The sequence below is a fragment of the Glycine max genome, chromosome 6, assembly GCF_000004515.6.
Source record: "Glycine max cultivar Williams 82 chromosome 6, Glycine_max_v4.0, whole genome shotgun sequence".
In the NCBI taxonomy this organism is placed as follows: Eukaryota; Viridiplantae; Streptophyta; class Magnoliopsida; order Fabales; family Fabaceae; genus Glycine; species Glycine max.
The window spans coordinates 2,084,316-2,099,308 of NC_038242.2; the positions used below are offsets into that span (position 1 = coordinate 2,084,316).

At 32.6% G+C, this 14,993-nt stretch overlaps 2 protein-coding genes across 3 annotated transcripts; both read right to left on the bottom strand.

Annotated features, from left to right (window-relative positions):
* Positions 1-893: 893 nt before the first annotated feature.
* On the bottom strand, positions 894-7,139 carry LOC100803683 (uncharacterized). Its single transcript, XM_003527624.5, has 7 exons — positions 6,757-7,139; positions 4,463-6,406; positions 4,309-4,366; positions 3,603-3,751; positions 3,096-3,182; positions 2,306-2,434; positions 894-1,145 (listed from the first exon to the last, which is right to left on the bottom strand). Exons 1-7 carry the CDS (start codon positions 6,823-6,825, stop codon positions 1,056-1,058), a joined length of 2,526 nt encoding a protein of 841 aa, XP_003527672.1. The 5' UTR covers positions 6,826-7,139; the 3' UTR covers positions 894-1,055.
* Positions 7,140-9,813: 2,674 nt separating this feature from the next.
* On the bottom strand, positions 9,814-14,032 carry NMH7 (MADS-box protein NMH7). Of its 2 annotated transcripts, none has more exons than XM_006581000.4 (7): positions 13,186-14,032; positions 13,030-13,096; positions 12,881-12,942; positions 12,685-12,784; positions 11,170-11,211; positions 11,037-11,081; positions 9,814-10,271 (listed from the first exon to the last, which is right to left on the bottom strand). In XM_006581000.4, the coding sequence occupies exons 1-7, from the start codon at positions 13,371-13,373 to the stop codon at positions 10,092-10,094; spliced, it is 684 nt and encodes a 227-aa protein (XP_006581063.1). In that variant the 5' UTR covers positions 13,374-14,032; the 3' UTR covers positions 9,814-10,091.
* Positions 14,033-14,993: the final 961 nt, after the last annotated feature.

Here is a 14,993-nt window from a genome sequence, read left to right on the forward strand (position 1 = left end):
TATTTTTTTTATCCACAAGAATTAAACATCATATCAGAAGATTTATATCACTAATACATCATACTCAACTATTTGAACTATAATCCGTTAGTGTTGTATTCGTATTTAGAAAATAGATAGTAGGAATTGAAAATTTTGGATAATGATGAACTTAAACTAAAAGGGGTATGTGGCCTGTTTACATAACACTTTCCTCCCAAATCAGGAAAGTTGAAATTGACGGTCCACGGGAACGATTTGGCAGGAAACTAAAACAAAAATTCTTTACAAATAAAACTTTGAGATATTAAGGAGAACCAATATTCTCAATTTCAAATTCCAGAAAAACTAACAAGTTCTCGGCTGCCAAACACCCTATAAGACATTATTTGTATTGAAAAAATGTTTTAAGTCAGTATAGGCAAAATAAAAACACTAATAATTTCACTGTTTTATATAATTTTTTAAAACAAAATAAAAAAGAGATATTTTTGCAATTAAAGTAAATAAAAAAATTGAAAATAGAAAAAAAATTATCTGAATAATAAACAAATGACAAGGTCCATGACATTTAATTAGAGATGGTGATTTTATTACTTGTGCAACTACACATTCAAATGCAGAATTTTTTAACCAACAGATCGTTGTTTTACTTTATTCAAATGTAAATGATAATAAATAAATTAATTAACAGAATGCCGCGTCAAAGATTAGTACACGTATCCAGTGAACCGGGGCAAAACAAAAAAGAGCATGCGTGCTCTTTAACCTTACAAAATGCATGGCGGTGATGAGATTCAGTTTGCGGCATTGGGAGTGAACAAGCACTTTCAAGGTTGGATAAATTTACCATGTTACAGAACTTTTGGGTTGAATTATCTTACTTTTGCGGGCAAAAGAATATGGGAAGAAAGTGCAGAGTCAAAGAAATCCATTCAGGAAACATAAGTTCACCAATAAATGCAATGACATACAACAATAGGGTCACTGCTTACATTTACCAAAACTCAGAAAATGCAGTAAAAATAAGCACCTTCTGTGTTTACTGGACTCCTTGCTTCATTTACAAATCGACACTAAAAGTTCTGTGAATTGTCAGAAATGTGATCCACGTACTGCTTCACACGACTTTGATTTATCTCAAATATCAATGGCATGCCTCTCACCTGCAAAATAAACCACTTATTCTATTTTAGACTAGTGGGGAGTTAGCTACAGAAACTCAACGAAGAATTCACATTTCCTATTAATACAAGTAAAATCCAACATAGTGCAAGTTTGAACAAAGCCAACCCCTCTTCCCTAAAAAAGTGTAGTGAAATGAAATTCTACGTTCAGTTTATAATTCATTTTATAAAACAAAAATAGACTTGCTACAACAGAGCAGATTTGGAAGTGAAACAACATAATCTGTAACGTATCATTTTTGTAACACTGGCTGTTTTTTTATCTCTTTTAAGGATATATGGTGAAATTGAAGTAGAAGGTACAAAGAAATCCAAGTTTCTATGTACTTAATTCAACTAACAAATAGAAGAAAACATTTGCAAGCATAAGAACACCATCCGCCGTACATCAACTCCAAAATTAAATTCTGTAAAACACAAACATTAGTCTACGGCTTAAAAGAAATAAAGATGTTGTAATGCAAAGTACAGGAACTGGAATGTTAGGCATGCTAATAATCTAAGGATCAATGTTATGACATGTTATAGCATCTCATATCTTATAGCTCGAAATGGACTAATGGCACACATACATATTTGATTTACTTGGCAATCATGAAAAGAGTATTCTAGCAGCATTGAATCTAAAAGGATTGCAACAACACATGGGCAAGAACATACAAAGATGGAAACAACAAAACTTAACCAATAAGGAGAATGATAGACCCCTATTACAGAGTTGAATAAATGCTAAAAGGAAAAGGATGAGAAGCAAAAGAATAAAGTGATAAACACACATGAGTGAGGAGAACTGAATAGGTTATAAATTATAAAGGGAAAAATAATTTTGTTCCAGAACATGAAAGGCGCACAAGGAATAGTAGGAGGTGGGAATTCAGCTGGATATGAAATGATAATACAAGAGAGAATGATGGGAAGTGTATAGGGGGACATGAATGAAGAGAGCTGAAAGGGAATGGGTTTGAACTAAAGGTTGCATGCAGCAGCAGAACTTTTGTTTTGTGCCTTTCTCCGTTCTAGTAGGATGCTACTCCCCTTTGTTTTTATCAGGAAGAGAGAGAACAAACATTTCCAATCAGATAATTCACAACGAGACTAGTGCAAATCAATCAAATTTGAAAGGAGCTATATGATCATACCTCAATCAGACAATCAGAATGCAGTCTTTGAGACTGACCAGTGTGCACTTCTTTGTTATTTACCAGGATTGGACTCTTGCCAAGGTTTTTGATGTAGAATGAACCATCTTTATCCATCTTTATAATTGCCTTAGCAGGGGAAAAACATAGTATATTGAAGTCAACTTTATTTGGTAGTGAAGACAACACCTAACTGTCTATGCCCAACTTATAATATCTCAAACTACACATGACAAAATCAATAATCCTGCATTCCTACTATTTGAATTGACATCATGTCAAAATTACATTATAAGTCTAATGACCATTACAGCATGCACCAGATGAAACAGTTAGCTCTTATGATCAATCAGACAAATAACCCTGATGCATTAAAGCATACATAGATCCTTCATCTTCATACACTACAGAAAATTACACCAAATTACAATTTTTCTTCCATTAAATTCCTAGCATGGCATTGATTTCTCTTTGAAGTTTGAAGCTAAAATTAGGAGAAAAAAGGGGAGAACTGCTGATGTATCAGCAGAACTTTTATTTTCTGCATTTCTCTGATCTAAAACAGCATTACAGCAGTGAGAAAGACAAAGAGTTATTTAGCTGTTGAAGTATTTCATAAACCACATTGAAGTTACTAGTACAGTATAACCTTGTTTTATGATGTAAACACTGTTATCTTAATTTGAAAATCAGATGTACATTATGCATGTTTTTATCCAAAATCTATCAAATGCAGCAAAACGTTGCTGCAGCCTTGACATTTAAGTTTAAGTTGGTAAACATAACTAACCTGACGTCGAGATATTGCATTGCCATGCCCTCCTTTGCCCAAATCAATGTCTACAGGAACACCTTCTGTTGCTCGTCCAAGTAAAACCTGCAGGATGAATTGAGACATCATTAAAGCATTATCAAATATCTCAAATTTAATTTAAGTAGTAAAAAAAATTATCCCAGTACAGTGCTCTTTTCAAAGCACATTTATGTTTATAATTGCATAATTGGTTTGTCCAACTACTACTTCCTTTATAGTTTAACTTTCATCACAAAACTCACTCAATAATTTGCAAGTAGATTGCTTCCTCAAGTCAGGAACACAATCTGAATAAATTAATAAAAAAACCAAATATTTGTGTGTGTGTGTGACCATATTTATAATGCATGTGAGATTTTTTTAAGAAGTTATTAAAAAAAATAGCATGAGCTCATGATGCTTTGAGTGTTTGAAAATGAATCAGTAAAAAAGATCCCACAAATGACAAAGTTCACCAAGTAACCAGTTTACATGCTCAAATACCTCAGGTTTCTTAATATAATGCTTTGAGTGGCGACTGTACAAAATGGCAAATGCTCCATGTGAATCAATGGCTCTTTGAATACAAGAATGGGCACCTAGTTCCAGCCTCATGATAGCTCGCTTACTTTCCACATGTTGATATCTTGATACTAAATTGTAATCAGAATATATACTGTTAGGCTATGATAAAAGAAAGTACACAGCGGTAGTAACAATGAAAAATTAATATGCTGTCATCTTAGTGTAAATATTGTAATCAACCCATAATCAAGGCAAATATACAAACACAAATGCATGGAGACACAATGGACATATTTGACAAAATTCCACAAATTCCATATATTATGCAACTGACTTGCAAATCCATTATCACTTTTCCAATGAACTGGAGATCATTGGAAAGAGCATTAAAGTATTGCAACCTCTTGGAATACAAAAATGCCTCAACCCCCCTCTCCTCAAGTGCCTCACATTTCATCTTTATTCAGCAATTTGTGAAGACATCAAGTAAAAATATGGGCAACCATTAAGGAAGATAATTGAGCCCTGAGAGGCAGTCATCAGCTCAAGTAACTGATGCATGCTCCCATACCATTTAATTGGGTCATCACTTGATTTAAGGCATCTCCATATCTCTCCTCCAAAGGGAAAAGAAAAAACAAATAACACAAAGTAACAGCAAATAAAATCCATGGCTGTGTTATACCTTCCTCATTATAATACGAATCCTGGTGATCATCAGGATCCAGGTCCATATCAAGTAACTGCAGGAGTGAAGAATGAATAAGTCAGAGAATGGCTATGGGTGTGAAAAGGGCAAAGTTAAATGTTGACAGAAAGATTGATGCAATACAACTTACCATTGCCTCTACGTCAGAATAAGAAGGAAGCTCCTCATCACTCTCTATATATTGCTCTTCCTCATCTAATGTTGGAGGATTTGCTACCAGCTCTGACTCAAGAACATCTGAGGATCCCAGTTCAGCACGTTGCAACTGGTAATCTTGAAGTGGCAAGGCTAAATCTTGTTCAGTCTTCATGCTAAAACCATTAGGTTGGGGATGATTTCTGAAGTCTTTAGAATCAACAGCTGATTTCTTCATGAAAGAATTTGCCACATGATTGTTTGGATCCTTTGCCAAGCCAACGTTGGTAGCTTCTTCCTTTTTATTAGCATGCAAAAAAGCATCTGTTGTGTTTGCAGCTTCATTTCCACCTAAGCCACCAGAAACAGTAACAGAACTCCTAGACACTGTGTGTGGTGCATGATTAGCAGGCAACTCACATTCTACCTTAGAACCACCAACAGGTCCTGGGAAGCAAGGAGATTCCATCATCTGAAAAGATGCATGAGATTCTACAGAGTCTTTCTTTTCTACATGCATCAAAGTTTTACCTCTTTCACTATCTCTATGCTTAATAACAGATGAAGAAATTGGTTTATTGGATACTTTAAAAATTAATTTTGATGAAGGGGGAAATATGACAGGAGGCACATCAAATGGTAGAAAAACGTCATCATTTTCTGGAATTTCTTGGTGCTCGGTGTTTATTGAACAGGACATACTTTCATTAATTAGATCAGGAAATTGGGGGTCTGTAGCCGCGACAGAAGATGACATTTGGAACTCTAATTTGGGAACTACTTGTAAACCACTAGAGCTTGACCCTAGGTTGTCATCCAATTCTTTGTGACATGAAACTGACTGATTTATAACATGTGCCTGTGAGGCCATTAGTGACTCTGTTTCATCCTTTTCAGAAATCTGATCTGAATTAACATCATTTGTAGAATTTTGTAGGAGTGAAGTCAGGCCACCAAAGTAAGATTTTTCAATCCCTTCTTCTCCATCAACATCCATCAGAATTTGTTCTTCCTCACTACTGAAGTGGAGGAGAGAATTGGACAGTTCTTCCAAATAAGCATCCCCACAAGCAATAGGATCACTAAAACCATCACATGGCAAATCATGTTCTTGAATGCTCTCATCTGTTCCCCAGACTGACATTTCAGGACGAGAAGATAAGTTAAATGATGTTCCACACTCTAACTCTGAATCAAATACATTGTTTTCATCAAACTCAGGACACATATTTCCAGGGTCATTGTTGATATGATTCAATGCGGACAAAGGCATTCTCTCTAAACCATCATCTCCAATCCACCCATCTATAGCCAATTCATTAGGAACATCCAAATCCTCAACAACTCCATCCAAAGGCATATTGCCTTCAAAAATCTGAGGTTCTTCCTTAAGTACACTCTTTAGCTTGGCAGGGAAATTCTCTGCAACTGCCTTGTCAACTCCATGGCAAAACACACCAGCAGCAACTCTATCAGAAGCAACATTATCATCCATCACATTTTCAGGAAAAGCATACTGAGAAGGATCAAGACTTGAAAAATGATTTGAAGTTCCACCTTCAGGCATGCAGTTTCCAGATAAAGGATCACTTCCATGCGCTGCATAATTACCATTTTCTGAATCAACTAGAAAACTTAAGTCCATGGAAGTTAACATGCTATTGCGGATTCTTTTGCGCCTAGCATAATACAAATTGCGAACACTGTCAGACTTTCTTGTAGCAGAAACAACTTTCCGTTCTTTGGAATGTCCAAACCTATAGAACTTTGATGGGAGAGGCAAAGCTGAAAGCTCTAAGTTTGTCATATTCGCCGCAGCTTCTGCAGAAATGACAGGATCATAGAGGAGAGAATACCATCGATCCTGTATCTCTTTAATACTATATTTTCGAGAAAACTGCACTGCACCTTTCGCAAGCGATTCTAATGAAGCACCAGCCTGCAAATTAAAAAGTAAAAGATCAAATTTACCTTGAACAAGAATATTGCACTTGTCTCCAAAAAGAAAACCAGAAGAAAATAAAATATAGATCTATTCAATATTCAGCATGTTTGTAAACAAATTTTTTCCCTCAGAAATAAGTGATTATTAATTATCTAATACAAGTTGAACCAAATACGAACTCGATAATGTAGGAGGCAAGTATTACTATTGAGTTCAATGGTAAGAGAAATTTGGAGTGTGTTGGTATCAGACAACAAAAAGTTATAAGCTAAAGAGAGGTTTTAATTGAAACGAGAGAATGATCAAAGAAATAAATCGGAAAGTGAAAGGGAGAAGGGAAGAACCTCAACGGAGTTCTTGAGAAGAAGGTCGTCCTCGGAAATCCAAGGGGCGAATGAAGCGAGAGCTCCCATAGTCGCTCAACAACAGTGTCTCCGCCACCGTCACTCTCGTCTTCTTGGTTTGGTTGTGTTGCTTTGAACCCAGCCAAAACCCCTCTTGGACTTGCAACGCTCAGGCAAGGGTTTTAAGGCGCAAGAAACAAAAACCCTTCCAGCCGAGTTTATCTGTTACGTAACTATTGACCGGGGTTTCTTTTCTTCTTCCGAGTCTTTTTTTGGGGGTAAAATTATCAATGGCCGTTTCCTTAAGATCACAACATATCTCCTTGCTTTTCTTTTTTTTTTTTTATTTGACATTTAAGGAGTATAAGAAAGAAAAATATTTTTTCAGAAATCTAAATATTTTTTTGAATATTTATATAATTTTTTTTGGAAATAAAAGAAGTATTTTTTCTTATTTTAAATATAAGGAAAAAATGATAAATAAGATTCTTTTTTTTTAGAAAACTAATAAAGTTAGTTAGTCACATTTAATTGTATTAATTTTAATTAAAAATAATTTTTTTAACTTATTTTTCATTAAAACTTAATATCAAGGATAATAAAGAGTCATTAAAATTGAAACCTCAATTAATTAAATGAATGGTATTTTTAAAATAATAACATTTTTTTAGAAAAAAAAATAATAACATTAAATAAGATAAATTTAATTAAATTTTTCTTATATTTAAGAATTGAGACCAAGAAGAATATATTTTTTCTTATATTTGATACTAGAGGAGAGTATATAGTATTTTTTTTACTTTAATTATTTATCATATTAAATAATATAATAAAATTAACATGATATTTTTACCATAATATTTTTTTAAAACTAGAAAAAAATAGATTTTCGTCTACCTTAATGGTAATATTGTGGTGTGAAACTCAATTAAAAAACATTTTCGGGGAAACATTTTTTTCCGATTAATGTTATTTTTTTAAAATAATATCAAACATGAAAAACCAATATTCTCATAATATTGGTCATTATAACTTTAAACTAAGACACATTGATATTGTTATGTATTGTATAATCATATAATGTCACTAACTTATTTTGTCACATAAGATTATTAGGTTTAATTTTTTGTTTTTTGCCATTAAAGTCAAAGGACCTTTTTACAAATTTGATTTCTTTTTTTATTTTTAATTTAATGTATTTTAAAAAGACACTTTAATCCTTGATTCATTTCCAATCTTCACAATTTTAAACCTACCCCTCCTTGCGTGGAGATGGAGAGTGTTAAGTTAAATGAACTTGAAAATTTTATGGAACAGGGGGAGGGCTATATCCTCTTATGAAATTCTAGATAAGATTTCCATTAAAATAAAAACTTCTCACTACCAATTAGGCTATAAAAGTTATTTTCAAGGATAGGAACATGATATAATAAAAGCAATATAGGCTTAATCCAATTTCATATGTTTTGTGCACACCATGATATGAATCAAATAATGATAGGTGATGGTGTTAGTGGTAGCGGCAACGAAAATCTCGTGATAGTGAAAATAATGATGATATGTAATTATAGCAATTCAATGATACAATGATAAACTAGTGACAACAATGATGACGAAAGTAATATAGACTATTACAATGATAATAGTAATAATGTTAGACGGTTAGTTGTTATGGTTGTGACAACAATCATAGTGGAGAAATGACAGTGAACATAATGGTCATGATGACGTAGATAGTGGAAATAAATAATGAGATATAAGTAAATCATATCTTATTGAAGCATCAAACAATTCATTAGAGACAATATAGTTTCATATCTTTATCATGATACGACCCCTTAGAAGTTTATTTTAAATTATTAATTATTTGACAAACAATTTAAAATTATCTTTAAAACTAATTATTTTGTTCAATAAAATATATTTATAAAATAAAAATGTGTAAAATTAATTTAATTTTCAAATAAATATTTAATAAAAATAAAACAAATACAAATATTAAAATACAAGTATTTTAAACAATGATTTTTACAATGTAAAAAAATAATAAATGGCCTAAAACAATGATATATTTCATCAACTTAAAAGACATTATGAAATTTATTCACATGCTAAATTTTTATTTATGCAAAGAATAATAAATTATAAATTAATTAAAATAACATGTTGAAGGTTACTCATAAATGACTGAATTTTATTTTAGGTCTTTAATAATTTTTTTTTGTTTTGAGTTTCTTATATATTAAAATTTTTGTTTTGAATATCTGTCATTAATTGTGAGAAAGTGTTATCTTACAAATCTTTCAATCATCATTAATGATTGTGATGATATCACATCATTACATAACTGACAACATGAACTCAAAATAAAAAATTTAATATATCAATAACTCAAAATAATGAAAAAAAATTATTAAGGACCTAAAATTTTTTTATCATTTACCAAAGAACCTTAACAATGTGTTTGAATGAGGAAATTTAAAATTTTGAGAAATTTAAAATTCTAAGAATTTCAAATACTTTAATTGAATTTTTTTTATTTTTAAAATTTTGTGTTTGAATAAAAAAATTAAAATTGTGAGGCCGAAAGTAAATAAATGCAAAGAGAAGAGAATATATGGTTGATGTGTTTACAATATGTGGAATCATAAGAGAATCGGGATATGATAGTGTACATCATCGTATCCGACCACAACATTTAGTCAACGACATGACCCAGACCCGCCACGTCGACGAGCACCTCTACCGCGTGATAGAACGGTGTTTTTTAAAGAAGAGGATCGGATTATCGGCGTAAAGAAAGAGTTGCGAGTTCGAGAACAAAATTTTAAAAACTTTCAAAGATAAAAAAGAGGGCGAATGAAATACACTAACTTTATATTCTATCTATATTTACAAGTACTCATACAAAATAAGATTGTTTCTAAGAAAAGTGAATGTTCTCATTTTAATTTCAAATGAAAACACCACGTGGTATAAAGTAGAAAATACATCATAAAAATAGTTAAAATATAGACTTATGAAACGCTCTATAAATAATCATGCCAAAGCATTCTCAATAAAAGGAAACACATGCAACGTCATGTTTCAGGTATATGATTAGGCTAAAAAACATACAGAGATAACAGTTCATCAGTTGCAACTGAATAATTCACACATGCATATATGCGATCGACCGAGAAGAGAAGATTCGTGAGATTGTTTTGTGGTTAAGTACAAACTGCACGTACGGGTGCATAACTTAAGATATCGATCACAAGTCATATTCTTATTGAAATTTGAGTGAATGTGGTATTTCTGATTGATGAAGAGATCGAGCTGCTTAAGCTTGCGTACTAGAAAAGTAAAGGGTAAGTGGTAAGATCAGAGCCTGCTGCTCCGCTTTGGGCACTAGGATGGCTTGGCTGTAGGCTCAATGCGAACATGCGTGGACCTAAATTTGAGAATCCGATCACAGACTCGTACTCCCCTCCATTATCTATCAATGCAAAACGTGGATCTTCTGCTCTTGCATCCTTAAATTAAATTAAATACACAATAAAACAATCTCCATTCAGAATATTTCTTTAATTCAATCTACACGCCAGAGATTCGGCTAGAGGGAAAGCTGCCAAGTAAATTTGCAATATATACATACACACATATCGAATCTACAATGCGCAAGATATATATCTTTTACGAAATGTTATTTTTATTAACTATAAAAATCATATAACAGTGTTGAGAGAAGCATTGTTAAAGATTTTAGAAAGAAAAAAAAGTTGTGTGCGTGATTCATCATATGGGATAATTAGTAGCTATAGAATGGGAATTCCCAGAAACGAGAGTAAAGATTGATTTCCTACAATGGTAGATTTATATCAGGGTTAAGCTTTGTTGAGATATTAATTATTTGTTTAATTTAGTTTTGGATGTACTTATCAATATAATATACAAAATCTTATTCCTCAATACATACTACTTTCTGTGATAATATATAATTTTGACTGAAGAATCAATGGAACACATGATTAACTCTACATTGAAAGAAACATTGGAAGACATATTATTAAAAGATATTTGATTTTGAATAATATCTTTGAGAATTTAATTTTTAATTGAGTTCAATATGGGTGTGTGATTTATGTAAGTAATTATCTCCAGTGACATAACACCATTATTATTGTAATTGTATTGTTATTGTTGTTCTTACTGTGTGCGCATGTTTGTGTATGATCTAGGAAGCATTATTACATATATGACATATTAAAATCAACGAAAGCATATGCTAAAATACTTACCAAGTCACGCAGGAGTCTGTTGTGCACTTCTTTCTCGTTATTAAACTACAAAAATTTCAATAATCAAAAGAAGTGACGAACGAATAACCACCAAAGAAGATAATATGAGGGGAAACACGTTCACTATTTTTACCTTTTTCCTTTGGGTGTCAATCTGATTTGTTATCACCTTATACTGTCAACAATAATTGTCACAATTAAGAAACTTGTTAGCATGGTAAGGTATAGTAATTAAGTTCGAAATCTTCAACCACTAAGGGACGTTCCTTTAAACAACCAAATTAATTTCTTGTACACGTTTTATTATAAAATTTGGCACTAAAATTAATTTAAATATATACATTTTAATCACGTTCAGAATTTTAACACTCCTTGTTATGCCTTTTTCACAAAAATTGTTTCATACCATCCAAATACTTTTACTTTTTCTGTAGAATATATACTTGAGACATGTTAACGTGGACAAACAAGCAGATTAAAATTCAGCTATCCAGAGGATCGATATCTCCAGATTAAAGAATAAAAATTGAACTGCTCTCGCTCCAAATACGTACGCGAACTGGAAAAAAGAACAGATCTACATTTCTTTTTAATTTTTGATATAAAGCAAAAGAATTCATCAATGATAAATATGCTCAAATTGAGTAAATGCAGAAAAACACATATCTACACGACACGCCTTCACCAATAGAAATAAATGCTACCCAGAAAACAAACAAATTTTGTAAAATATCAAATTATATGTTTAATTGGAAATATATATATATAGTTTCCTATGATGTCGTGGACCCATGTGGTTCTTCGTCAAATGCAAACATTGTGTGTCACGGGCAATGAATCCAAAAGAACGAAGCTAGGGGGGTCCCCAAATTTGAGCGACATTAAGTTTGATATCTCTAACCAAATAAGTGCTGCAGACACAGCATAAACAAATTTTTGAATACAAAATTGAAGATCTTTACTCGTTTTCAAATAGCATGCAGAGGGCTTCATATATAGGTTACCTCCACAGGGTAGCATGATTGCTCATGTAAAGAAAATTGATAGGAATGTACTAGCTTATCCTGATACTACTCTGAATTTTTTTAAAAGGAATTTCCTTAAAAAAAATCCATATTTGCTAGTTATTTAATCAATTAGTAATGGTGGTGATGAATGTTAATCCGTTAACTTCTTAATCCTTCGTTTTAAGCGTACACAGAAAACATCACAAAATTAAGAGTTAATCTATTTTTATAAAATTTAAACTACGTGATATGCCCCTTGTCCCTGACATGGATGCGAAAATAGCTCACACTCCCAAATCTATACTCTCATGATATGTCTCCGATACTATATATCAAGTTCTTAATGCATATATTATATTAATAGTTTGGGTAAATTTTTGTAAAAATATTTATATAAAAAAAATAAACTTCTCTATAAGAGTTAAAATTGATTATTTATTAATTAATTATTAGCTAATATGTAGATATATGAAAAATATTTACAAATTAATTAATAAAAAAATATTTTAGTTCATGAAAAAGTTAATCTTAATTTTTTTTCTTTTCTTATAAATAATTCTTTAATCATATACCCTAATCAACTTACGAGAAAAAAGCAAAAAATAGTGTATAAATAGGAACATATAATCTAAGTATCTAACCTTACGTTCACGAACAACCTTGGCGGCCTTGTCCATTTCTTCCTCAAGGAGCTTGAGATCTTCCATGCCCAGATCGTTCAGACAATCTCCCATCCTCTGCCTGAGCCATGAAGAACACCGGTAGTAAACAAATAAAAACACGTGCAAGAAAAAAACATTTTACCAAAGAAAGAGATCGAAGTGATGAAACATATACCTAATCTCCTTACGAAGATTCCTATTCACATCTTTGAGTTTCTTCAAGTTCTCTTGCATATTCTGGACAACAAATGAACAGATTAGTTAGAACTTCCAAGGATGCTGGCAGGCAGAAGTAAATCTGAAGAAAAGAAAAGGGAAGAGAACCTCGTAATGAGAGTTCCAGAGATCGACTCCTAGAGTCATCTGGTACTGATCGAAGAACTGCTTTGTTCTGGAAAAAGAAAGAGAGGGAAGATAGGTAGGGTTTGTTGGAGGAGATGGAGAATAATTAAATGATGATAATAAAATAAAAAAACGTACGAGGTGGAGGGGCTGATGTACTCGTGGAGTTTCCCAGTGCTGGAGAACATAATAATAGAAACCTTGGCATCGCATAGAACGGTGAGCTCGTTGGCCTTCTTGAAAAGGCCATTCCGTCGTTTAGAATAAGTGACCTGGCGGTTGGTGGTGTTCTCTATCCTCTTGATCTGGATCTTTCCTCGAGCCATAGCAGCTACGTCCTTCAATGCTTCTAGCTAATTCACTTGTTCGATCGATCTGGGGCAGAGAATAGGGGATATAATGAATGAGGGAAAGAGAAATAATAGAACGGGGAGGTGCATTGCCGCAAATGGTAGGGGTCTTTTGCCAAATTAACGAAAGCTATTGCAGGCTTTGTCATAAACGTCTTGTGCTCTTTCTCGTCTCATCGTCAAATCCGCTCCCATGTGCACTGTGGGGACCCTTACTTTCCGTCCTACTCCGTCACGGAAACCATTCTCCCACCTTCCTTCACTCACTTTTCTCTCTCTCTTTCTCATACCGCAACGACCGCAGTTCAATTCGTTTCTTAGGGCAACTTTACCCTACATCCTTCTATTTGCATCATGCATGTTTATGGGCCATATAATGGAATAAATGCTTAATCACATCTTCATGTTATATTTTAGAGTCTGCTACTTTCTATATATATACTGCAAGAGATAATTATTTCCGACAGCTATTTATGTATTTTGTACAGCTAATATCAAGTTAGGCTGATTTCTCCGCTTCCCCTTTGTTTGAAAGTTTTTTCGTGTTTTTTTTTTTTTTTACTTAGCCAATAAAATAGTGACCTACGTACGCGTGTCTTTATTAGTCAAATGCTACTATAATCTTAATGTCTTTATTAGTCAAATACTACCATAAGTAAACGGAATGTAACAAGTAGACGTGTCCAAAAATCATATTTCTAGATTAAATAAAAAAGACAGTAAAACCCTCTCAAACTTGTGGCACTTGAGCAATAACCTAAACTTAGCTTCGCCTACACACAACGCATTTGGAAAAATCACAATTGAGATATGAGAAAATATGATTTTAAGACTAAGTGTGTGTTTGAATTACAAATCAAGACAATCTGAAATGGAGGTTGGAGAAACACCACCACCGTACCCATGCTTATGCACATTGAAGCAATGCTGGGTTTTGTGCGGCCGCAAGTTTATCAGAAAAATAAACACTTGCGCTAAACTGGCAGTTTGAATAGAGGTGAATAAAAATTGTTTTTACTGTTATAATCTTTGAATTTAGCATGAAGTCGTAATTGAATATATTACTTTACTTTAAAATAGACCAATCAATAGGAGAATAGAAGATTAATTGAGTGTAAGATAGAAGCTTAAAATACCTCTTGATTACACTAGAAAAAAATTCTTCTTGTTAATATATTTTCAAATGATTAACTAATTAACTTATTTAAAGTGCCAAGAAGTCACTGGCGGCATAAAATTTCCGCAAGTAGCGTTCAGAACCAATACTTGTAAATTTGGTGTAAATTTTCTTACCGTAAAACAAGTTCTGGAGGCATAATTTGCAGAAAGAAAACAACTTTCTCCTGTCCAATTTCCGATTAAATGCCTCCTATCCTATTTAGAAACAAACAAACTCTGTCACTCGTTCCATTTAAAACTGTGATTTCTATAATAAGCAACACAACGTTTTATCCTTGGGGTTACAGATTGCTCTGCATATGATATATATAGCTATATACACCCAGGTTATATTGCTCGTAGCTAGGTTTAGGCGTTATTAAATGAAAGTGAAAGAGCAATTTAAAGTTCAAAAATAAAAAAGCTTTAGCTTGTAAC

Bases quoted from the DNA above. Each gene is read 5' to 3' on its own strand.
- LOC100803683 (XM_003527624.5), bottom strand. From the start codon at position 6,825: ATGGGAGCTCTCGCTTCATTCGCCCCTTGGATTTCCGAGGACGACCTT. The intron at 2,435-3,095 runs GTTAGTTATGTT...TCCCCTGCTAAG, and splicing joins ATGCAATATCTCGACGTCAG to GCAATTATAAAGATGGATAA. The intron at 1,146-2,305 runs GTATGATCATAT...TTTATTTTGCAG, and splicing joins ATTCTGATTGTCTGATTGAG to GTGAGAGGCATGCCATTGAT.
- NMH7 (XM_006581000.4), bottom strand. From the start codon at position 13,373: ATGGCTCGAGGAAAGATCCAGATCAAGAGGATAGAGAACACCACCAAC. The intron at 12,785-12,880 runs GTATATGTTTCA...TTCATGGCTCAG, and splicing joins AATCTTCGTAAGGAGATTAG to GCAGAGGATGGGAGATTGTC. The intron at 11,212-12,684 runs GTTAGATACTTA...TATTGTTGACAG, and splicing joins AGGTTGTTCGTGAACGTAAG to TATAAGGTGATAACAAATCA.